At 39.0% G+C, this 24,252-nt stretch overlaps 1 protein-coding gene across 3 annotated transcripts in view; it reads right to left on the bottom strand.

The window, feature by feature from the left end:
• LYST (lysosomal trafficking regulator) overlaps nucleotides 1–24,252 on the bottom strand; it is a 182,324-nt gene that overhangs the window by 26,549 nt on the left and 131,523 nt on the right. For all 3 annotated transcript variants that reach the window (XM_035008510.1, XM_035008509.1, XM_035008508.1), the window contains 6 exons: nucleotides 15,493–15,645; nucleotides 12,014–12,258; nucleotides 8,229–8,295; nucleotides 6,490–6,646; nucleotides 3,205–3,345; nucleotides 330–547 (listed from right to left, as the gene is read on the bottom strand). In XM_035008510.1, the coding sequence (XP_034864401.1) occupies nucleotides 330–547; nucleotides 3,205–3,345; nucleotides 6,490–6,646; nucleotides 8,229–8,295; nucleotides 12,014–12,258; nucleotides 15,493–15,645 (981 nt within the window). The remainder of the gene's footprint in view (nucleotides 1–329; nucleotides 548–3,204; nucleotides 3,346–6,489; nucleotides 6,647–8,228; nucleotides 8,296–12,013; nucleotides 12,259–15,492; nucleotides 15,646–24,252) is intronic.

Genomic DNA, 24,252 nt, shown 5'->3' on the forward strand with positions numbered 1-24,252 from the left:
TTCCAAGGAAAGCAGTTTGGGCCTGCCACGTAAACTCTTTTCAGCACAATGTAAATTCCTAGAAGTAGAATTGTTATACTTTCACATACTCTTTTCGATGTTGTTAGATAGGCAGACACTTGGCAAATGGTCTGGAGGAACCCCCGATGAATAGCATCTTAGTTATTTTTAAGGAGGTGAAATATAAAGCCTGAAAAGTCTTGGGCAACAGTTTAAGCTGTTGCCAATTCTCTTCAATAACTTGGGTATTTTAAAGAAACAGCCCAACAACTAACCTTTTATTCAGGTTTTGCCTTATGTAAATGCATATTTTTAAAAGGGTCACTTACAGCAGGATGAAAAACGTTGATGGCTTGAACAGAAGCCTTCCCTTTTTGCTTATACCCGAATACCAAGTCAATCCACTGACAGATGTTCTGGGACACGTAGTCAGACTCTAGAGCCTGTCGATGAATGAGGATAAAAAGACGAGGATCGTTACGTGCCCAAGGAGGGAGGTTGACGTGATTAACCCGTTCACCATTCTGACGCACACCAAAATCAAAACCTAAAAGAGAAGATTAATATTAATGTTTATCTCCCCAAAGCATGCCTCATCTGGCCCACTGAGCAGGTCTTAAGAGTTTCCAGAAACAGATATTATGTGCTATAACCAGGGAAAGCAGAGGCAAAGAGGAGACTGACATCACTGCTCATCTACTTACTTACCTACTGATAGAACTACATGGGTTAATGCTATCCTCATTAAATTTGAGATCTTCAACTTTATCCTTCTACCACTTTATATCACATTGAAAAAACAGCAGAAAATCACTGCCTACTAATTTCAACATTCTACTTATCAGAACTTCAAATGTAGTAAGTGTTTAAATAGCTATTCAATTATAAACTCGATTAAAATCAAACTAAGGTGTTAACATCACAATAAATTTATACTAGCATTCTGTAGTTTTAAAAAAATCCAACTAATGCAAAGTATACACATTCCTAAATGAACTATTAATTTTATGTTAAGTCTGGAGGTCTCTCCTGACATTTCCACTAAGCATTCCTATGGACAACAAAATTATCCCAACACATTGAATTAGAGGGTTCTTCTGTGATCTAAATAAGCTGTTCTCTAATTGTTTCATTAGTCTGCTAGTGTAAACACAAATCTCAGAAGTGTTTCTTTCAAAAAAAAAACCCATAACTGTCCTAAAAGAAATGTTATAGAAATATTTTTGTGCTACCTTTTATGGACAGAAAATCTGAACACCATAACAGAATAAATCAAATTAAATTAAAATAAATTAAAAAGGAAATCTTAAAAGCTGATTACACGCCATATAAAATTAAGTTGCTGTCTGCCTCCTTCTAGATCTTGTGAAAACAGTTAGAAGGATATTCGCTAATTTTGGAAGTATTTTGAAATGATACGATGTGAAATATAAACCAAGGGCTTATGTAAATGAACACGGAGTGAGGGTGGGGGTCATCTCCAAAAGCTCAGCTCATCCTACAGACAGCTGCAGAGTGATTTAGGACAGACTGGCCAAGAATCTACAGAACTCTATGTGGGCAGCTTCAGGAGAAGCAGCAGGGATTTACTGATTTAACAATAGTGAATGAGACTTCTAAGGGCTGAGCTGGGGAGGGGCTGAGCAGCAGGGGGTCTGTATAAACTCAAATCATTCTCAACTGTCAAATGCTCTGGGGACACATCACAGGTAGGCACTCTTCACACACAGCAGATGACTGGAAGTACGATGAAAGGCTTATCAGAATGCTGATAGGAAAGGACATGATGTACATGATAGCAAACAATATTTTCCAAAAATAGCTATAACAACCCTCGCTGTGTTGCAGGCTTTTCCAGAATCCTGCTACTCCCCCATCAAGTAGCAAAGTCTATGCTCCCTCCTTTTGAATGTGGGCAGCACTGGTGAATGGAATGTAGTAGGAGTGCTGCTCTGTGACCTCCAAGGCGAGGTTCGTAAAGGCCCTGCAGCTTCTGCTTGTCTCTCCCTTGGGACACTCGCCTTTGGAACCCCGAGTTGCCAAGGAGAATGTCCAAGGCCACCATGCTGTGAGGAAGCACAAACTAGTCCACGTGGAGAGACCACATGGAAAACCATGGACACTACATAAAGAGAGATGCCTGCCGGCCCCCAGCTTCTCTGATCCCCTGGCTGGTCCAGCTCCAGCTAATCTGAATGCAGACCCTGAGCCCAAACCACTAAAGGCACTGGGCTGAGCTGCTTCTGAATTTCTGACCTCCAAAACCTGTAATGACAATAAATTTATTGTTGTTTTGAGGCACTAAGTGTTGGAGGTATTTGTTATGCAGCCAGAGATAACGGAAACATACATATAAGAAACCATGGACAGAGAAAACAAGCATAGATTGAAATGAGTCCCAAGCCGAAAGCTACAAGGCAGGTACTCCAAACTGCGGGTGCTGACAACTCACTGAAGCATTTCTCATTTGGGCAACACTATGAACCGTGCTCCAGGTGATTAGCCGCATGGATTTATTAACGATTCTCCAAACCACTCCAGAGGGGCCAGTTCGTATAGAATAAAATTCTAAAGCAATTTTCCCAACACTAACTTCTCTGAAGATATAATTATCAATTTCATGTATTCCTAAAGGTCACATAAAAATATAAAATTAAGTAAGGTAGGAAAATGACCCACAAACATCTCTCAAAGAGCTACCTGGTCTTCTACTAAAAAATGGGTAAGGTTGGCAGAGATTATTGGTCATTGGCATCACAGAAAATTTGATTTTATCCTCTACTATTCCTTTTTGGTATTAGAAGATTCTAGCTAGGGTGTTTTATTTATAAGTTGGCCACTCTGCATAAAATCATTGAGATTTTGGTTAACTTACATTGTGCTTTCAATAAATTCATGACTTTTTAAAATAATGAGCATATGATAACGTTTGCAATCAGAAAAAAGAAGCACTTCTGTAAAAACTAAAATACATGTTTACAAATACCTTTAATAGTTAAAAGTTACCAATTTTCCACACATATTTAGTCCTATAAAATAGTTACAATCTTCATGCTCACTTGGAAATAAAATGATAGACTTGATAAATAAAGGTATTTCTCTTATTTGGGGATCAAATTATAGGACTTAAAAAAGCTATTCTTATTTTTAGAAAAGTATAAAATAAGTACAGAATTATAAATTAGAAACGATTTACTGCTATACCTTCACGGTTGACTAAGAACTCTGGAAGATAAAAAAACTCTGGGATAAGTTCTTTGACATCAGTCATGGATTCAAAAGATGAGAGGCGCCAAGTTGTATTTGTAGAATGAAAAGTTCTGTCTGGAATGTCAAAACTTTGATCTATAAAGAAAGACAAACAATGCAGTTAAGACACAAAGACCTTATTCTATTTGAAGCTTGTTATAATTAATTTAACTTCTGCTACTTTGAAAAGATTAAAATGATGTTCATTTTGTTTTCCAGTTTTAAAGAGGTTATTCATGTTCTTGAGAATATATATTTCTATACATAATTTGAGACCGTATTATAGTATTTTTAATCTATATTATGTTTTCCTAGTACATATAAATGGATGAATTTATATCATTTATTTGTTTAATTGATTACTATCTGCTTACGCAAGCAGAATTAAAGTCCCATAACAGCAGGGACCTGAGGAATCACCCACAACGAGCACATACTAAGTACCTGATGATGACTTATTTATTGAATGAATGAATAATTAAAGGTAAATTAAAGTTCAAGTGTGTAAAACAGTTTTTTCCCCATCAGAAAGCAAAATTATTCCTTCACCTTTAATAATTTTTTAAAAGATTTTATTTATTTATTTGACAGAGAAGAGAGAACACAAGCAGGGGGGAGCAGCAGAGGGAGAGGGAGAAACAGGCTCCCCACTAAGGAGCCCAACGTGGGGCTCGATCCCAGGACCCTGAGACCACAACCCGAGCTGAAGGCAGACGCTTAACCAACTGAGCCACCCAGGCGCCCTCCTTCACCTTTAATAATTAAGACAACTTTTTTCTTTTTTGGGGGGAGAGCATTCCTTTTTAGATATAACTGAACTAAAGAATGAAGTACAATTTCCTATAAACTAAAAAACTAAACACAGTCACTCCTCTGTTAAGTTTTTCTGCTGTAGGAATGAAGGACTGAGTTTTAACCTGTCTCTTTTCCTGTCAATAGTTAGCAGACCCGAGCCACAGGGCAAGCCTAGAACATGAAACAATACCCAAAGGCCAGCCCTGAGGACACCAGTGGTGTACATTGTACCATCTAAAACTCCTTTGAAGTCGCTGAAATTTTGAACTTATCTTTTCATTTAGAGACTGTCACAGACTAATCTCAGCATCAAGCAAGGCACAATTTTAGAAAGATATGCTAAGCTTCTTCCCCAAGTCTGCGCTTCCCTGTCCAGCAACATTTTCTATTACTTTTATTACTTTCTCATCTGTTGAGTCAGTCAGCCCAGGGGAAAAAGTAACCCATCTAAATGGCATCTAGAAAAAGCAATTCTGTAAGGCTATGGCAGAGTCACAGTACCTAGAATAGAGACTACAGAACTGTGGCACGAAAGAAGCACACTGAGGATTCTGTTCAGATTGTCAAATTCTTCGTTGTTTTTTAACTTAAAAAAAAAGTAGTACTACAAATTTCTATAATCTAGAACGTGCATGTACTAAACCAGTGGTTCTGAAGCTAGCACTTCTGTCCCCTAGACATTTAGCAATGTCTAGATATATTTTTGGTTCTCACAACTGAACTGGTGGGGGAATGCCATTGGCATTAAGTGGGTAGAGGCCAGGGATGCTACAAAATAGCTATAATGCACAGGACAGTCCTCACAACAAGAATTATGCACTTCAAAATGACCACAGGGCCAAGGTGAGAAGCCCTGGACTAGGCCCGGAGTCTAGAGATAAATTCAAAAGCCAACATAAATCATTTCCAGCTAATCAGATGAAATTGATGGGGATTGCAGTAGCCTCTGTTTGTTTTTTTTTTAAAAATCATTCTTAAATACACAATGAAGAAAACTTAGCATACTAGCAATAAATATTAAAAAATTAAGAAATTTCAGTCGATTGGGAGTTTTGTATTAATAGATTCTTGGCTACGTGAAAAAAGTGGAGGGCAGGAAGAGTTCTGTTACACACTGCAGCAGTCCCAAACCACATCTGAAATATTCTTTCTTATTCTGAGTACCACTTTTTAATAAGGGCATCTGCAAACCAGAACACGTCCAGAAGGATGATCAGAAGAGTGACAGGTTTGGAAACCAGAGCAAACAAGGATGGCTTACACGTTAGTTTTAAAAACTCTTCAGTAAGTACTGAACGATCTTATTTATTTTTTGTATCCCCGTAGCAGCCGGGATAAGACCCTGCATATAGGAGGCTCTCAACCTGATGTCAAATTAACGAAGGATAATTAGCTTGGGGATAAACACGACTGAGAGGGAGACAGCGGACAGGGCAATAGTCTTCAAGTATCACAACAGCTGTCACGTGGAACAGTGGCTCTGTGCACTTGCATGGGGACAAATAGAAGAAAGCCCCTTCTGTGGACCAAGTAGAGACCACACACAATCCATTCCTCCGAGAGGTGGCATGTGAGTAAAAATACATAAAGAAGTTCAAGAAGGGGTGAGTAAATGAATGGATGATGACCCCACAAAGGACTCTGCGGGCCACGAGGAACAACTCGGAGCTCATACCACAGTCCTCATTAGAAACCGATAGGAGTGTATGTCCCTATTTGCACACAAGTCAGTGAATTCACCTCTAAGTAATCTCCCTGCCTACAGGCTGTCACTCAAAACACTGAGGTAGAAGATTATTATTATTATTATGTTCTTTTTTTTTTTTTGAGAGAGAGAGAGAGCCCGAGCAGGGAGGAGGGGCAGAGAGAGAGGAGACTCTTAAGAAGGCTCCACGTTGGGGGGCTTGATCTCACGACGCTGAAATCATGACCTGAGCCAAAATCAAGAGCCTGACGCTCAACCGACTGAGCCCCCCAGGTGCCCCTGAGGTAGAAGTTTATTAGCTAGATAGTTACTATGGTGAAGGCGGCAGTGTGGCTCTCCTATTAACTAGTTACTTGTAATAAATTATAGTAACATATTCCCTGTATCCAAAGATAACTTACATGATCTGAAATAACTATTAAATTGAACATCTTTAAAAAGTGAATTGCATACATTTGATAAGGATAAATTTTATGGTATGTGAATTACATCCTATTTTTTAAAAAGAGAATTACATTTTTATAAACTTAGACATGTCTAATTTGCAGCTAAAATTTGCCATATTAGCAAGATAATGTGGTTTACTACAAATTTTTTGAATAGAATTTTATGGGAGGAATAAATAGAATTCTTCTTCCTGTGGTTTGATTAGTCTCAATACAGTCTCAGAAAGTATGTCAAGTTTTTTTTTCCCCTGATGACCAATAAGATATTTTAGGTAGTTATAGAATAATTCTTACCTTGATAGGCTAAAAACATTTTTGTGAAAGGAGGCATCCTGACCAGGAAGTGAAGCACAGTTCCACTGTTAGAATAGTGGGAGCCATAGTGGTAGGGCTGCACGGGAGGCATGGGGTCATCTTCCCTAGCCCCTTTGCGGTACTCCTCCTCCAAGTACTGAAGGAGACAGGGAATCAGACAGTATTCATGAGAGAGTGCTCCAGGCAAAGCTGGAAAAGCCTCACTAGTTTTCTTTCCATCTTCGCTACTACTCCCCCTTTTTAAAAATTATTATTTTATTTTTTATTTTGAGAGAGAGAGAGAGAGAGAGAGCGCACACAAGTGGTGGTGGGGGGGGGGGCAGAGAGAAAGAGAGAATCCCAAGCAGGCTCCACACTCAGCATACAGCCCGACACAGGGCTCTATCTCATGACCCGAGCCGAAATCAAGAGTTGGACGCTCAACCAACTGAACCACCCAGGGGCCCCTCTATCAGCCCTTTGATGCCATTTTCCATGGCTTGCCGTCCCACCTGTGTTTGGACCTCAGCCACCTGGGGCAGCTCCTCCTTGGTGCCCCGCTGAGGCCCGGCCACTCGAGAAGCATGTCACAGTGTGCACCTTTATTCTCTCATTCTGTCACAGGAAACTCACCGATTCTGCACCCTGCCTCCCAGCTCTCTGGCTCCCAACACGGCCTAGAATGTTTAAGCTGATCAAGCGCTCAATAAATGAGAGCTGCTACTGTCACTAGAGACGTCTGCATTTTAAAAACGAGTCTCAAGATACAATGCTATGTTCTTTAGAGAACCTCTCTAGCGGTGGAAAAGCAATAGCAATGGAAAAACTGTACCACGTTACTGAAGTTCTCAGGTATTAACGTAACATTTTATGGCTGTTCTTCAATGTAGTTACACTGAGATAAAAACGAATACAGTGATTTTTCACGACTGCTATCTTCCCATCATGAAGTAGGAAGCTCAACCGAATATTTACTATCTGTCACTCATCTCCCATAGCTTCTGTCTGGCTCTGATAACAAAGTCAGGTGATAGTGAATTCTGGAATCACTTCTCCTTGATTCCACAGCACTGCCCCATTTTCAACTGCAGAGGAATCAAGGAGTGACAGTTATAAGACACTTGGCGAGATCTTTCTGGAACTGTGACACAGAACAATGTGAATGCGAGAAACCTGCTTCAGCTGCTCTTACCTCAATACTGCTGTGAAGAATGCAGCATGTGGCTAATGAGTTTTTAAAAAATTTCCAACAGAATTCCATGAATGTTAATTTCTCAGAAATAGATAATTTATACTTCTAACTTTAAAATCTGGTAGATTTCTGCTAATAAATGATTGCATAATTTGCTAAATATGAATAATAAGGAATTCTGGTGCATTATAAATAGACTGATATTGTTATATAAATAACACTAGGGGATACACATAGCGGGTCCCTGAAAATCGGTGATTTTTAAAAGAAATATAGTTATTTATATATGGATACAACAATGGATTATTAGCTTCCAATTTATGCCACAATAAGTGTATTTCTTTTTCTGGGCAAAGTGTTTTCATAGAACTGAGACAGATAATAATATCTAAAATCATATAATGATTTCCAATTGCCTGTCACCCAAAGCACAAAAAAGAAAAAACAGAAAAATCAATATTATAAATTTAAAATTAGGTAAAACACAAGCCTATAGAATAAAACTTGAATTTTCATTTATCAAAATATGAGGAAAAACGAAACCTACCTTGTAGGTGTCCACATAACGATCTTCTTTTTCTTTATACTGCACAGCTATAGGCTTAGAGAGATTCCTACAAATGAAGAGAGGATGGAAAAAGATGAAGTATTTTGATACTGTTAAGATTAAGCTGCCTACACACCTGCGTCCTGTAAGTAAATCTGTGATCAGCAAACACTTGGCCTTAGTTTAGTGCTTACATATGTTGCTTTGCAACTAACAGCCATCATTCAAGATTATGATTGAATCAACTGGTCCAAGGTAGAATTTTCCTAAACAGATCCATACCAATCTCAGGAATTCCTGACTTACGAGTAGCCTAGACAAGAAGAGCTGCTGCTTCTTCTGCTTCCTCCAGAATCATAACTGATGCTGCCCAGGGCAGCTGATTCCTGCTGAGCCCTGACGTTCCTGTCCCCATTTTCCAGACCTACACCTGTTCAGGCAGTGAAGACTGAAGGGTGGTTTGGATGGGAAATATGGTCATGAGGAGATGTTATGTAATTATTGGACTAGTTACTGAAAATTAAAGAAAAGACACTTAAAAAAATTTTTTTTAAATTTTAAGTAGGCCCCACGCCCAATGTGGGGCTTGAACTCATGACCCTGATAGTAAGAGTCACATGCCTCTACTGACTGAGCCAGCCAGGCACCCCCAAATGACACACGTTTAAAATGACCAAGTGGAGACTTGGAGTGTGAGTACTAAAATACATGTTTTGTTGTCTAATTCATAGATGGGAAGTGACATCCTTGTTCACAGAGTAGAGATGTGTCTGTGCTGGTGTTCACTTGAAAGAGCAAGAGGAAAAGATCCACTGTGGGAGCAGCCTCCCGGGCTGAGGGGCCACCTGGGCTGGCATGGGGTGTGGTCATCTGGAGTTTCAACATCTGGCTCCGTAACTAGATCAACATCAAGATTTGCCCAAAGTTCAGTGGCTCAAACCAGGTCTGCTGAGCCAGATGTTAATATACCTATTTCCTAGGGATATTGACATTAGTGATAGTAAACACTAATTTTGCTTTTGAGACCTTTCCAATCCTAAAAAATTTGTTAAAAAGTAAAAACAGTTTTATAGAATAGATACAAATTCACATCTCAAAGTAGGAGAAATCGTGTGTAAGATCTGGGCATGCAGTTTTTTCTAAACAGTGTAAATTGGTGTTTTTGAACATAAGTACTACTTACTGTTGTGGTTGAAAAATCAGAAATTACTGATGAGCAGACAGAATAACCCTCAAATCAGCTATAATACTATTATTCACAGGTAAAACATTTCAGTATATACCTTTCCAGATGTTTTTCTGGTTATCTGTATATGTATATTCATGTTTAAAATAAAAATAACAGCTTTCCCCACCTATACTGTGTCTTTCTAAAATACCATTTTTAATGGCTGTAATGTAAAACAGTTTACTCAAACCTAGTGTTGGGCATTGGGGTTGTTTCTAAATTTTAGCTACTTAAAAAAAATGATGTAAGGACTATCCATCCATATGGCCAAATCGTTGCATACGGTGCCAGGCACCATTATCGGCAGTGAACCAGGCAGAGTTCTTGCCCTCATGACACTTACTTCCAGTGGGAACCTTTCTGGTAAAGTACATATTCTTAAGTATTCCTAAAAATAAAAAATCCCAGAGGTTAAGTTGCTAAAACAGAGTATGCACATTTGAAGAGTTCTTTGGCATATTATATATCGTCAAACTGCCTTCCAGAAAGATTGGATCTATTTATACTAATAGAGTAAAAATGTCTAAATGTCCATCAGCAGTGTATAAAAATGTCTGGAAGATAAATAACATGCCACTTGCTATTTTTTAAATTGACAAATATATTAAACTGTATCTGATTTCTTGAAAACTGCCTTAAGCTAGGCCTACTTTTCAGTAGTTATAATTAAAATATTCTAAAAATATATATATTCTAATATACCAAGTAGAATATTTGGAGTCAAATTTTCTTTAAATTACATAAGAGAACTTTTTTTTTTTAAATAAATAACCAGAATATTTCCTCATCAACTACTAGGGCTATGTGGTTACTCTAAAATGCAATTCATTCAAGAAAGGCAGGATAAATGCTTAATTCTTTTGCTTTAATTGCCAAATTTCAAAAGTAAGGAATTGGCGCCCTAGTTACATCCAATGGCGACCAGTAAGTTTGTTTTGGGGGCCTTAAAAAAGTATCATTATTAACTTAAGTGTTTTTTTAAGTTGAAATGTGTTTTAATCAATTGTAGTCATTATTCTTCCTGATGCTCAGATTGTCCTATCTTTGGCAGTGAGAGCCACTTCAAGTTGGCTCCTGAGTCCTTTACTTATTTATTTTTTTGATTGTGGTAAAAACCACACAGTACAAAATTTATAATCGTAACAATTCTCAAGTATACAGTTCAATAGTGTTGACCATATTTACACTGTTGTATAACAGATGTCTAGAACTTTTTCATCTTGTAAAACTCTACCCACACAGAACAACTCCCCATCTCCCCCTCCCCTGTTCATCCCTGTCCCCGAGCAACCACCATTCCCCTCTCTGCCTCTGAGTCTAATGACCCTAGATAACTCTCATAAGTGGAATGTCACAATATTTGTCTTTTCTGTGGCTGGCTTATTTCACTTTGCACAATGTCCCCAAGGTTCATCCAGGTTACAGCGTATGACAGGACTTCCCTCCTCCTTAAGGCTGAATGATATTCCATTGTATGTATGGTACCACAAATTCTCCATCCATCCATCCACAGACAGACACGGGCTGCCTCCCCGACTTGGCTGTTGTGAATAATGTGGCAATGAACATAGGTATGCAAATATGGCCCCCACATCCTTCTGACAAGACTATCAGTTTCCTTGCTTTCTGATATAATAAATATCATAGGTTCACCTTATATGTTTTCTTCTAAAAAATTTTAGAAGAAATGAGAGAATAGGAAGTCACCATTTTGTGGACCCCTAGTGAAATAAATAACCAACTTAAGAGATAACCATCAATGACAGAAACAAGTTCCATGGATGCCTGATACCATGGATCAATCTGAGCATCATTAGAGTGGGATATCATATGTTTCCTGAGATGGACAATATGAAGTTCACACCACAACCGATAAAGTATTCTTGCCAAAAAAAAACTGAACCTCAATCTAAGCAAGCCTTTAGAACTAATTTCCAGTCTCTAGGAAATACAGAGGCTAAAGGAAGAAGGTAAATACTAACTAACTAACTAAGGGAATGGGAGATATCCTACAAAATAAATGACCTGTTTTTCTTCAACAAGTCAATGTTAGGAAAAAAGAAAGAGGAAAATGCATACCAAATAACAAAGGCTTATTCTAGATTTATGTCTTTGGAGACATAGCAACCAAAGGTGATATTGGGCCTGATATAAGCCAATCAACTATAAAAAGACATCTTTCATATAATTGGGGGGACATTGGAAAATGGATTGGGTATTAGATGACACCATGAAATTATTGTTAAATTTTCTTAGATATGATGATGACACTATAACATATTAAGTAAGAAAATGTTCTGTACTTTCTTAAGAGATGTGTGCTGAAGAACACAGGAATAATGTAACAAGATTGTCCACGATTTGTCTTAAAAAGAAAAAAGAGATGATACAAGTTTGGCAAAAATCTTCATAATTGTCGAGCTGAGGTTATGGACAGATGGGGTTTGTTGTATATTCCTTCTATATTGGTGCATGGTTGAAAAGTCTCATGATAGGTCTTTAATGAAATAAAGACAGCATATGGACAAAGCTAATAGGTGATAATGTTTTTAGTTACCTGTAGACTGATGGATCACTGAGGTCAAGGGTCTCACTAACATAGTCAGCAAGTATGAACGGGAACACTGGATACTGCATGAGATCATTGAAGGATCGGCCGGCATGTTTGTTTAGGTGAGTCAAATATTCAAAGTTAGTAATTTGTCCAGTATACCATAAATTTGTCAGAGCATTGATGTTGCCATATTCCAGGAGATTAGGGAGGTTATTTGTTAGTATACTGTGGTACACATCATCACGAACCTGCAAGGGAAGGAGAAAAAAAAACAACAGATTTTCTTTTAGGCTACTGATTCTTTTCTCCAAAGTCTCCGTATTTTAGGCATGTTACTAATATCAAGGCCACCAAGAAAATACTCGCTGCCCGACTAACATCAACTGGTGGCGAACTGAGATTCAACTCTGGGTCTTCCTCCAAAGGCTGGACTCTTAACCATTATGTTTTGCTGGAGAAATCGGTCAATAAGAAGGTAAGAAAAAGTTTGTATAGAAGAGTCACTTATATAGAGATCCTGAAAAAAAATCAATAAAGGATAAAGAAGAATCTTCATCTAAATAAATGCGACATGATATTGTAGAAAGAGCATGGTCTTCTTAGACAGACATGGCCTGATTTCCAGCTTAAAACCTTTGTGTTACAGTTATCATATCTGTAATATGGGAATAATAATATTTATTTCATGAATAGGAAATAAAACACCCTATGTAAAATATGATATTTGATTTTCACTACTGATTGAAAACCAATAAACTTTGGTTTTCTCTTTTTTTTTTTTAGAGATTCACAAAACTTGTCACAGAAAAAGGTAATATGATTTTTCCTAAAGTCATTAAATGATGATTGGTAATAAATGGGAAAAAATAGACAAGCCAGGCCTTTACTAAAAACAAATTTGAAATATCTATCTTAAATCTGTAGTGTATGTACTTCAGGCATAGGAACAAGAGCAGCAGATGTGGATAACCAGAGACAGGACTAAAAGTAAGTGAGGAAATGGAGCTATGGCTATGGAACAGGCAAGGTCACAGAAGGTTTAAAAGCCTACATCTGGAACCTGTTCCACAACAATGTGAATATACTTAACACACACAAATGGCTAAAATGAGGGCATCTGGGTGGCTCAGTCGGTTAAGCGTCTGCCTTCGGCTCAGGTTGTGATCCCAGGGTCCTGGGATTGAGTCCTGCATCGGGCTCCCTGCTCAGCGAGGAGTCTGCTTCTCCCTCTGCCTCCCTCCACCCCTTCCACTTGTGCTCACTCACTCTTTCTCTCAAATAAATAAATAAAATCTTAAAAAAAAATTGGCCATCTTATTTTACGTATTTTCTTACCACAATTAAAAAAAAAAAAGTAATAGGCTCAAGGAAAAACAAACAGAAAACCTAAACCTGTAGTTTAAATCTGAAGACTGCCACCTTCTAAAGCTAAGGTTGATGGAAGGGAGTTTATGACAGACTGCATACCAAACTCTGCAAGAAAAAGGAAGCATTCATTCATTTGACAAGTATTGACCAGGCACCTACATTCAAGCTGTTGAAGCTATAGCACTTAACAAAACAAAGTGTTTACATTTTATTGGAGAAACAATGTTGGATGTTATTAAGTGCTATAGAGAAGAACAGAGCAAAGGAAAGGAGGCTTGGGGGTAGGAGTGAGAGAAGGGTTGCCATTTTATTAAGAGCAGTCCGGAGGGTCTGATAAGGAGACATTTGATCAAGGAACCTGAAAAAGTGAGCAGGTGAGTCATGTGAATTTCAAAAAGGAAAAACATTCCAGGCTGTGTTCCCAGGAGCAGGAGTGGTAAGTGCAAAGGCCCTGAAGCATTAGTGTGCCTAGTCAAGGAAAACAAAGTCGCCATGGATGGAGTGGAGCAAGCAGGGGCTAGAATGATAGAAAAGAAGGTCAATGAGATAACAAGATGCCAGATAACTCAGTGTTTCATTAAGCTATTATAAGGACTTTGGCATTAACCAAGTAAGACAGGAAGTGACTGGAGGGTTTTGAGCAGAGGGATTGCATGATCCAATATACCTTAGCTATCATGTTGAGAATAGCCTGAAAGAAGGGGGAGTATGGAAGCAGGGAGGACAGTTAGGAGGTTATTGTAATGATTTAGGCAAGAGATGATGCTGGCTTAGACCAGTAGTGTAAGTAGCCAGGTTGTGGACCTGTTTTGAGGGGAGAGTCAGCAGGACTGATAGAGTAGGCGTGGGGCATGAAAGAATATGAGGAGTCTAGGATAATCCCAAAATTTTTAGCCTGGGCCATCAGACAGATTGAGTTGCCAATTTTTGAAATGGGGAAAACGGCAAAGAGATTCTGAGGGGGAAGATTAGAAGCTTGGTTTTGTGCATGCTCAATACGAGATGCCCATTTGACTTCCAAGTGGAGATGCCAAGTAGGGAGTTAAGTATTTGAGTGTGGCATTCCCGGGCGAGGTTTGAGTAGGGATATAAATTTGAAAGCTGTTTCAATACAGGTAGTATTTAAAGTCACAAGAGTGGATGAGAAGAGAATAGGTCTGTGGAATGAGCCTGGAGGTATTCCAAGAAGCATCTTGGAGGAAGACTGAGAAGGAATGAATGTCCTTAAGGCAGGAGGAGAGCTAACGAAAAGTGATGACCCAGAAACCTAGTGGAGAAGATTATTTTTTTTCAAGATTTTATCTATTTCTTTATTTGAGAGAGTGCGGCGGGGGGGGGGGGGGGGGAGGAGGGAGGAGGGAGAGGCACAAGCAGACACCCCACTGAGCACAGAGCCCAATGCAGGGCTCGATCTCATGGCCCTGATCATGACCTAGTCAAAACCAAGAGTTGGAAGCTCAACTGCTCAATCAACTGCAGCACCCAGGTGCCCTGGGAAGGTTATTATTATTATTATTATTTTTTTTTTTTTTTAAGAAAGAGAAAACAATCACTGGTGTCAAATGCTGCTGATAGGTCAAGTAAAATAAGGACCGAGAAATTTGACCATCGGGTTTAGACATGGGGGTCACTAAGAACCCCGACCAGAATTCTAGGTGAAGTAGTGAGAAGAAAACCAGTCAGGAGCATTTCAAAAGAGAACTGGAGGCAGCGAGCACACATAACTTTTTCAAACTTTTCCAAAAGGTTTTCTATAAAGGACAGCAGACAAACTGCAGCGGAAGGGATGTAGGGTTAAGAAAGGGTTTATAAAATATAGAATCTACTCTCTAGATTAAATTACTCTCTTCAGGTTGGTTATGCATTCACTTACTTTTACAGATACAGTGACTTTGGAGAATCTGAATTTAACACTGTTTCGAAGGACAAAAATCATTCTACTATAGCCAAGGGTTCACTTTAATTAGGACTAAGAAATAAGGCAGTTTTTATTTGATGTCAGAAACAGTGAATCAAAGTTTAAATAAGTTAAACCTTGATAAAATCAGTATGAGTATATTTACACTGATCCCATGATAATTTCAAAAATTATCTGTTAATAAAGCCGAATTTACCTTGGTGTTATCAAATGCTAACAGGAGTGTTCTACCATTTGTTAAAAAGATTTCTACAGCATTGTCTCTCAACTGCCACCAACGCTTGTGGACTTCTTTAATTTCTTCATATGTCCAGGAGAAGGATGCTGGTTCCAATTCTCCCTGAAGGCTCTAAGACAAAAGAAATAAATGAAAGTGTTTGCTTTATAGGAAATATAATCATTTTAAAACTATCCAAATGAAATAAAATGTCTTCCCTTGTGGCAATATGGCAGATAAGATTCCCTGACTGGCCCCACCCCTCACTACAAAACACTTCAAAATGCTGGACAAAATGTAATGAATTAAAAAAATACAGACTGTTTTTGTATTTTTTAAATTTTAAATAGACTTTACTTTTTAGAGCAGTTTTAGGTTTGCAGGAAACTGAGCAGATAGTGTAGAGAGTTCCCATGTATTCCCTGCTTGCACTCACAACTTCCCTATGATTATCATCTCCCATTAGTGTGAGTGGTGGGGTGCCTTTGTAATAATTGTTGAGCCAATATTGAATACATTATTCTTAACCAAAGGCCATAGTTTACATTAGGGTTCACTCTCGGTGTTATGCAGTTCTATGGATTTTGACTAATGTTTCCTGTGGAATGTGTCCACCATTACAGTACCATACAGAATTCCCTTCTGCCCCACCTTGTCATCCCCTCCTGCCCTGTGGACCCCTGATCTTTTTACTATCTCCATAGTTTTCCCTTCCCAGAATGTCATATGGTTAGAATCATAAAATATGTAGCTTTTCCAGACTGACTTATTTTAAAGCTGAGCTTGCAAGAAATTAAGGGGAAATGAAAGCCCCAGGAGCCAAAACTAACAAGAAATGTGAAAAGCAGCAGGGAGGTGGAGGGGACACTTTGCCAGCAGGCTCACAGGGTTCAGAGACCACATGACTTAGGTTAATGTCCACTTGAAGAAAGAAGATGAGGCACTGGGTCCTCTGGATCAGAGTATGGAAAATGAAATTACTTCAGAAATCTAAAACCCATTAAGGGACATTGTCCCAATCACAGACAAACACACGTGCCCATCAATAGAGGAAGAAGCAGGAGCTTGTCTCTCTTGGCCTGGAGTCTGGCTGGAAACAAGCCTCTCCCTGAGAACTCAAGAGCTGCGGGCCTGCCCGCACATGGATTTGGGTTAAAATTGACCTATCTGCGTGGCCTGGGAGCTCCCCAGCTTTGACGCATAGTTCCCATGCCTCTGAATCTTCCAGGAAAGGCAAAGCAGCCTCCTGCCAGTTCAGTCCCACTGACTGTAAGTTCATAGATCATCATGTACCAGATGGCTATGTTCCTCTCCCATGTGGTCAGCAGAAGGAAGGAAGAGATAAAGTGACGACCAGAAGGCTGGATCTTCCTGACAGCATTAATCCTAGCCTCCCTCATCAAATCCCCACATTCCTTTTTTTTTTTTGTCAGAGAGAGAGAGAGACAGAGAGAGCCCAAGGAGGGGGAGCCATAGGCAGAGGGAGAAGCAGACTCCCCGCTGAGCAGGAAGCCTGACGAGGGACTCGATTCCAGGACCCTGGGATCATGACCCGAGCCACTCAGGCATCCCAAATCCCCACATTCTAGAATGAAGGGTTAGGGGCCATAGGTCCTATACTTCTTACCATCACTGGGTCCTTGCCAAAGTACAAAATCAAGAAAACTTTTAAAAACATGTCTAAATCTTTGGTAAACTGCAATGAATTATGTTTTGTAAACTGCAATGAATTATGAACATGAATTATGTTAATGCTTTTAATAGAAAAATCATGATAAAAGCTTCTACCAAGGTTTAAAACTAGTTAGAATTTATCTCATCAAATTAACTTGCATAATGTTTTGGTTTGTTTTCATCAGTTTTACCTTTTGGAAAACTGCATTTACTTACTCTTTTGTGTGGGAACTGGAGCTCAGAGCAAAATTTAGAACTCAATTGTAATGACTATCCTATCCCAGGCTCTTCATCCTTCTAAAACCTTATTTGAAATTTTTAAATTTGATTTGCCCTGTTCTATGTGTGTGTTATGTGGGTTCCAAATGATTTTTAGAATAGGCATAGGAAATATATTACAAATAAAATTAAACATTTTAATGAAAATCTAATATTCTCATACATAAAACCGAATTCCTTCTTGTTAAGTTTCAACTTTCATTCATTCATTCAACTCAGCAGATGTTAATTAAGCATCTATGAGCAAGGTGCTCTGCTAAGTGCTCTGCATGAAATACATCTGTGCAAGATGGAAAGTGTATACACATTTAAAATGCAAGACAGCAAATGTCATATAGAACAAATGCTAAAGAGCAGAGGAAAGAAGGACCTTTCACTCTATTAAAAAAACAAGAGTACTGCACGGAGTGCGGCCGGAGACTGGGGAGATGGGAGTGATTGACTGCTTGTCTCTGGGGGTGCACTGAGGAGCGGGGTCCCGAGTTCTCGGCTCCTCTGGAGCGGAGATTGGGAGGCCGCCATTTTCACTCTCCTCCTCCAAAGCTGTACGGAAAGCTTGCAGGGAACAAAAACTCCCGAGAACAAACCTGAGCAGATTACTTAGTCTGGACCTGGCAAGGGCGGGGCAATTCCGCCTCCGGCAAAGACATTTGGGAACCACGGCAACAGGCCCCTCCCCGAGAAGATCAGCAAGAACAGCCAGCCAAGACCAAGTTCACTGATCAATGAGAACAGCAGAACTCCAGCGCTAGGGGAATACTGCACATAGAATCCATGGCTTTTTTCCAATGATTCTTTAAGGCTTTCAAAGTTAACCTTTTTTTAACTTTTTTTTTTTTAATTTTTCTTTTTCCCTTTTTCAACCAACATCTTATCAATCCCTTTTTTAAAAAAAATCTTTTTTATTTTTCATTTTTAGAGTCATATTCTATCCCTACATAGTAGTTACCCTTATTTTTGGTATATATATGTTGTTCTCTCTTTAAAATTTTGGGATACAGTTTCTTCTAACAGATCAAAATATACCCTAAATCTCTAGTGTATGGCTTTGTTCTAGTCTCCTGCCTGATCCCATTCTCTCCCCCTTTTTTTTAAATCCTCATCTTTCTTTTTTCAAACAACTTCTTATCTTATCAATTCCTTTTATAAAATCTTTTATAATTTTCATCTTTACAGTCATATTCCATCCCTTCATCGTATTAACCCTTATTTTTGTACATATGTAAGTTTTTCTTTCTTTAAAATTTTGGGAGGCACTTTCTTCTAACAGACCAAAATACGCCCAAAATCTAGTGCATGGCACTGATCTATGCACCAGCCTGGTCATATTTGATCATATTCTACTTTTTTGTTTTGTTTTTGTTTTTGTTTTTAAGATTTTATTTATTTGAGAGCAAGAGAATGAGAGAGAAAGAACACATGAGAGGGGATAGGGTCAGAGGGCGAAGCAGACTCCCTGCCAAGCAGGGAGCCCGATGCGGGACTCGATCCAGGGACTCCAGGATCATGAACTGAGCCGAAGGCAGTCGCTTAACCAACTGAGCCACCCAGGCGCCCCTGTTTTTGTTTGTTTTTATCTTTTTCTTTCCCTTTCTTTTCCCCCAGTTTCAGGTCTTTTTTGATTTGTTTAGTGTATATTTTCTGGGGACGTTGTTACCCTGTTAGCATTTTGTTCTCTCATTCATCTATTCTCCTCTGGACAAAATGACAAGACGGAAAAAATCACCTCAACAAAAAGAACAGGAGACTGCCAGGGACCTAATCAATACAGACATTAGTAAGATGTCAGAACTAGAGTTCAGAATGACAATTTTAAAGATACTAGCTGGGCTTGAAAAAAGCATGGAAGTTATTAGAGAAACCCTTTCTGGAGAAATAAAAGAACTAAAATCTAACCAAGTCAAAATCAAAAAGGCTATTAATGAGGTACAATAAAAAATGGAGGCTCTATCTGCTAGGATAAATGAGGCAGAAGAGAGAATTAGTGATACAGAAGACCAAATGATGGAAAATAAAGAAGCTGAGAAAAAGAGATAAACAACTACTGGATCACAAGGGCAAAATTTGAGAGATAAGTGATATCATAAGATGAAACAACATTAGAATAATGGGGATCCCAGAAAAAGAAGAAAGAGAGAGGGGCAGAAGGTATATTGGAGCAAATTATAGCAGAGAACTTCCCTAATTTGGGGAAGGAAACAGGCATCAAAATCCAGGAGGCACAGAGAACCCCCTGAAAATCAGTAAAAATAGGTCAACACCCCGACATCTAATAGTAAAACTTGAGTCTCAGAGACAAAGAGAAAATCCTGAAAGCAGCTTGGGAGAAGAGATATGTAACCTACAATGGTAGAAACATTAGATTGGCAACAGACCTATCCACAGAGACCTGGCAGGCCAGAAAGGACTGGCAGGATATATTCAGAGCACTACATGAGAAAAATATGCAGCCAAGAATACTCTATCCAGCTAGGCTGTCACTGAAAATTGAAGGAGAGATAAAAAAAACTTCCAGGACAAACAAAAACTAAAGGAATTTGCAAACACGAAACCAGCCCTACAAGAAATCTTGAAAGGGGTCCTCTAAGCAAAGAGAGAGCCTAAAAGTAACATAGACCAGAAAGGAACACAGACAATATACAGTAACAGTCACCTTACAGGCAATACAATGGCACTAAATTCATATCTTTCAGTAGTTACCCTGAATGTGAATGGGCTAAATGCCCCAATCAAAAGGCACAGGCTATCAGATTGGATAAAAAAAACAAGACCCATCGTTATGCTGTCTGCAAGAGACTCATTTTAGACCCAAAGACACCCCCAGATTGAAAGTGAGGGGGTGGAAAACCATTTACCATGCTAATGGACACCAAAAGAAAGCTGGGGTGGCAATCCTTATATCAGACAAATCAGATTTTAAACCAAAGACTGTAATAAGAGATGAGGAGGGACACTATATCCTACTTAAAGGGTCTATCCAACAAGAAGATCTAACAATTATAAACATCTATGCCCCTAACATGGGAGCAGCCAATTATATAAGCCAATTAATAACAAAAGCAAAGAAACACATTGACAACAATACAATAATAGTGGGGGGCTTTAACACCCCCCTCACTGAAATGGACAGATCATCTAAGCAAAAGATCAACAAAGAAGTAAAGACTTTACAGGACACACTGGACCAAATGGACTTCACAGATATATTCAGAACATTCCATCCCAAAGCAACAGAATACACATTCTTCTCTAATGCCCATGGAACATTCCCCAGAATAGATCACATCCTAGGTCACAATTCAGGTCTCAACTGGTACCAAAAGACTGGGATCATTCCCTGCATATTTTCAGACCACGATGCTTTGAAACTAGAACTCAATCACAAGAGGAAAGTTGGAAAGAACTCAAATACATGGAGGCTAAAGAGCATCCTACTAAAGAATGAATGGGTCAACCAGGAAATTAAAGAAGAATTAAAAAAATCCATGAAACAAATGAAAATGAAAACACAACTGTTCAAAATCTTTGGGATGCAACAAAGGCAGTCCTAAGAGGAAAGTATTATAGCAATACAAGCCTTTCTCAAGAAACAAGAAAGGTCTCAAATACACAACCTAACCCTACACCTAAAGGAGCTGGAGAAAGAACAGCAAATAAAGCCTAAACCCAGCAGGAGAAGAGAAATAATAAAGAGCAGAGCAGAAATCAATGAAATAGAAACCAAAAGAACAGTAGAACAGATCAACAAAACTAGGAGCTGGTTCTTTGAAAGAATTAACAAGATTGATAAACCCCTGGCCAGACTTATCAAAAAGAAAAGAGAAAGGACCCAAATAAATAAAATCATGAATGAAAAAGGAGAGATCGCAACCAACACCAAAGAAATACAAACAATTATAAAAACATATTATGAGCAACTCTATGCCAGCAAATTAGATAACCTGGAAGAAATGGATGCATTCCTAGAGAAGTATCAACTACCAAAACTGAACCAGGAAGAAATAGAAACCCTGAACAGACCTATAACCACTAAGGAAACTGAAGCAGTAATCAAAAATCTCCCAACAAACAAAAGCCCAGGGCCAGATGGCTTCTCAGGGGAATTCTACCAAACATTTAAGGAAGAATTAATACCCATTCTTCTGAAATTGTTCCAAAAAATAGAAATGGAAGGAAAACTTCCAAACTCGTTTTATGAGGCCACCATTACCTTGATCCCAAAAGCAGACAAAGACCCCATCGAAAAGAATTGCAGACCAATATCCTTGATGAACATGGATGCAAAAATTCTCACCAAAATACTAGCCAACAGGATCCAACAGAATATGCACCACGACCAAGTGGGATTTATCCCTGGGCTGCAAGGTTGGTTCAACATCCACAAATCAATCAATGTGATACAATACATTAACAAAAGAAAGAACAAGAACCATATGATCCTCTCAATAGATGCAGAAAAAGCATTTGACAAAGTACAGCATCCTTTCTTGATCAAAACTCTTCAGAGTATAGGGACAGAGGGTACATACCTCAATATCATAAAAGTCATCTATGAAAAACCCACAGTGAATATCATTCTCAATGGGGAAAAACTGAGAGCTCTCCCCCTAAGGTCAGGAACATGGCAGGGATGTCCACTATCACCACTGCTATTCAACATAGTATTAGAAGTCCTAGCCACAGCAATCAGACAACAAAAAGAAATAAAAGGCATCCAAATCAGCAAAGAAGAAGTCGAACTCTCACTCTTTGCAGATGATATGATACTTTATGTGCAAAACCCAAAAGACTCCACCCCAAAACTGCTAGAACTCATACAGGAATTCAGTAAAGTGGCAGGATATAAAATCAATGCACAGAAATCAGTGCCATGCCCATACACCAACAACAAGAAGAAGAAAGAGAAATTAAGGAGTCGATCCCATTTATAATTGCACCCAAAACCATAAGATACCTAGGAATAAATCTAACCAAAGAGGCAAAGAATCTGTACTCAGAAAACTATAAAATACTCATGAAAGAAATTGAGGAAGACACAAAGAAATGGAAAAATGTTCCATGCTCATGGATTGGAAGAACAAATATTGTGAAGATGTCAATGCTACCTACAGCAATCTACACATTCAAAACAATCCCTATCAAAATACGATCCACTTTTTTCAAAGAAATGGAACAAATAATCTTAAATTTGTATGGAACCAGAAAAGACCCCGAATAGCCAGGGGAATGTTGAAAAAGAAAAGCAAAACTGGCGGCATCACAATTCCAGACTTAAAGCTCCATTACAAAGCTGTAATCATCAAGACAGTATGGTACTGGCACAAAAACAGACACATAGATCAATGGAACAGAATAGAGAGCCCAGAAATGGACCCTCAACTCTATGGTCAGCTAATCTTCGACAAAGCAGGAAAGAATGTCCAATGGAAAAAAGACAGTCTCTTCAAACAAATGGTGTTGGGAAAATTGGACAGCCACATGCAGAAGAATGAAACTGGACCATTTCCTTACACCACACACAAAAACAGACTCAAGATGGTTGAAAGACCTCAGTGTGAGACAGGAGTCCATCAAAATCCTAAAGGAGAACACAGGCAGCAACCTCTTCGACCTCAGCTGCAGCAACTTCTTCCTAGAAACATCGCCAAAGGCAAGGGAAGCAAGGGCAAAAATGAACTATTGGGACTTCATCAAGATAAAAAGCTTTTGCACAGCAAAAGAAACAGTCAACAAAACCAAAAGACAACCGACAGAATGGGAGAAGATATTTGCAAATGACATATCAGATAAAGGGCTAGTATGCAAAATCTATAAAGAACTTATTAAACTCAACACCCAAAGAAAAAATGATCCAATCAAGAAATGGGCAGAAGACATGAACAGACATTTTTCCAAAGAAGACATCTAAATGGCCAACAGACACATGAAAAAGTGCTCAGCATCGTTCGGCATCAGGGAAATCCAAATCAAAACCTCAATGAGATATCACCTCACACCAGTCAGAATGGCTAAAATTAACAAGGCAGGAAACGACAGATGTTGGCGGGGATGCGGAGAAAGGGGAACCCTCCTACACTGTTGGTGGGAATGCAAGCTGGTGCAGCCACTCTGGAAAACAGTATGGAGGTTCCTCAAGAAGTTGAAAATAGAGCTACCATACGATCCAGCAATTGTACTACTGGGTATTTACCCCAAAGATACAAAAGTAGGGATCCAAAAGGGTACATGCACCCCGATGTTTATAGCAGCAATGTCCACAATACCCAAACTGTGGAAAGAGCCACGATGTCCATCGATAGATGAATGGATAAAGAAGATGCGGTATATATATACACAATGGAATATTATGCAGCCATCAAAAGAAATGAAATCTTGCCATTTGCAACGACGTGGATGGAACTGGAGGGTATTATGCTGAGTGAAATAAGTCAATCAGAGAAAGACATGTATCATATGACCCTCACTAATATGATGGGAATTCTTAATCTCAGGAAACAAACTGAGGGTTGCTAGAGTGGTGGGGGATGGGAGGGATGGGGTGGCTGGGTGATAGACACTGGGGAGGGTATGTATTATGGTGAGCGCTGTGAATTGTGTAAGACTGTTGAATCACAGACCTGTACCTCTGAAACAAATAATACATTATATGTTTAAAAAAAAAAAGAAGATAGCAGGAGGGGAAGAATGAAGCAGGGGAAATCGGAGGGGGAGACAAACCATGAGAGACTACGGACTCTGAAAACAAACTGAGGGTTTTAGAGGGGAGGGAGGTGGGGAATGGGTTAG

Source organism: Mirounga leonina, unplaced genomic scaffold (genome assembly GCF_011800145.1).
Source record: "Mirounga leonina isolate KUSES-001 unplaced genomic scaffold, KU_Mleo_1.0 Mir_152, whole genome shotgun sequence".
NCBI lineage: Eukaryota > Metazoa > Chordata > Mammalia > Carnivora > Phocidae > Mirounga > Mirounga leonina.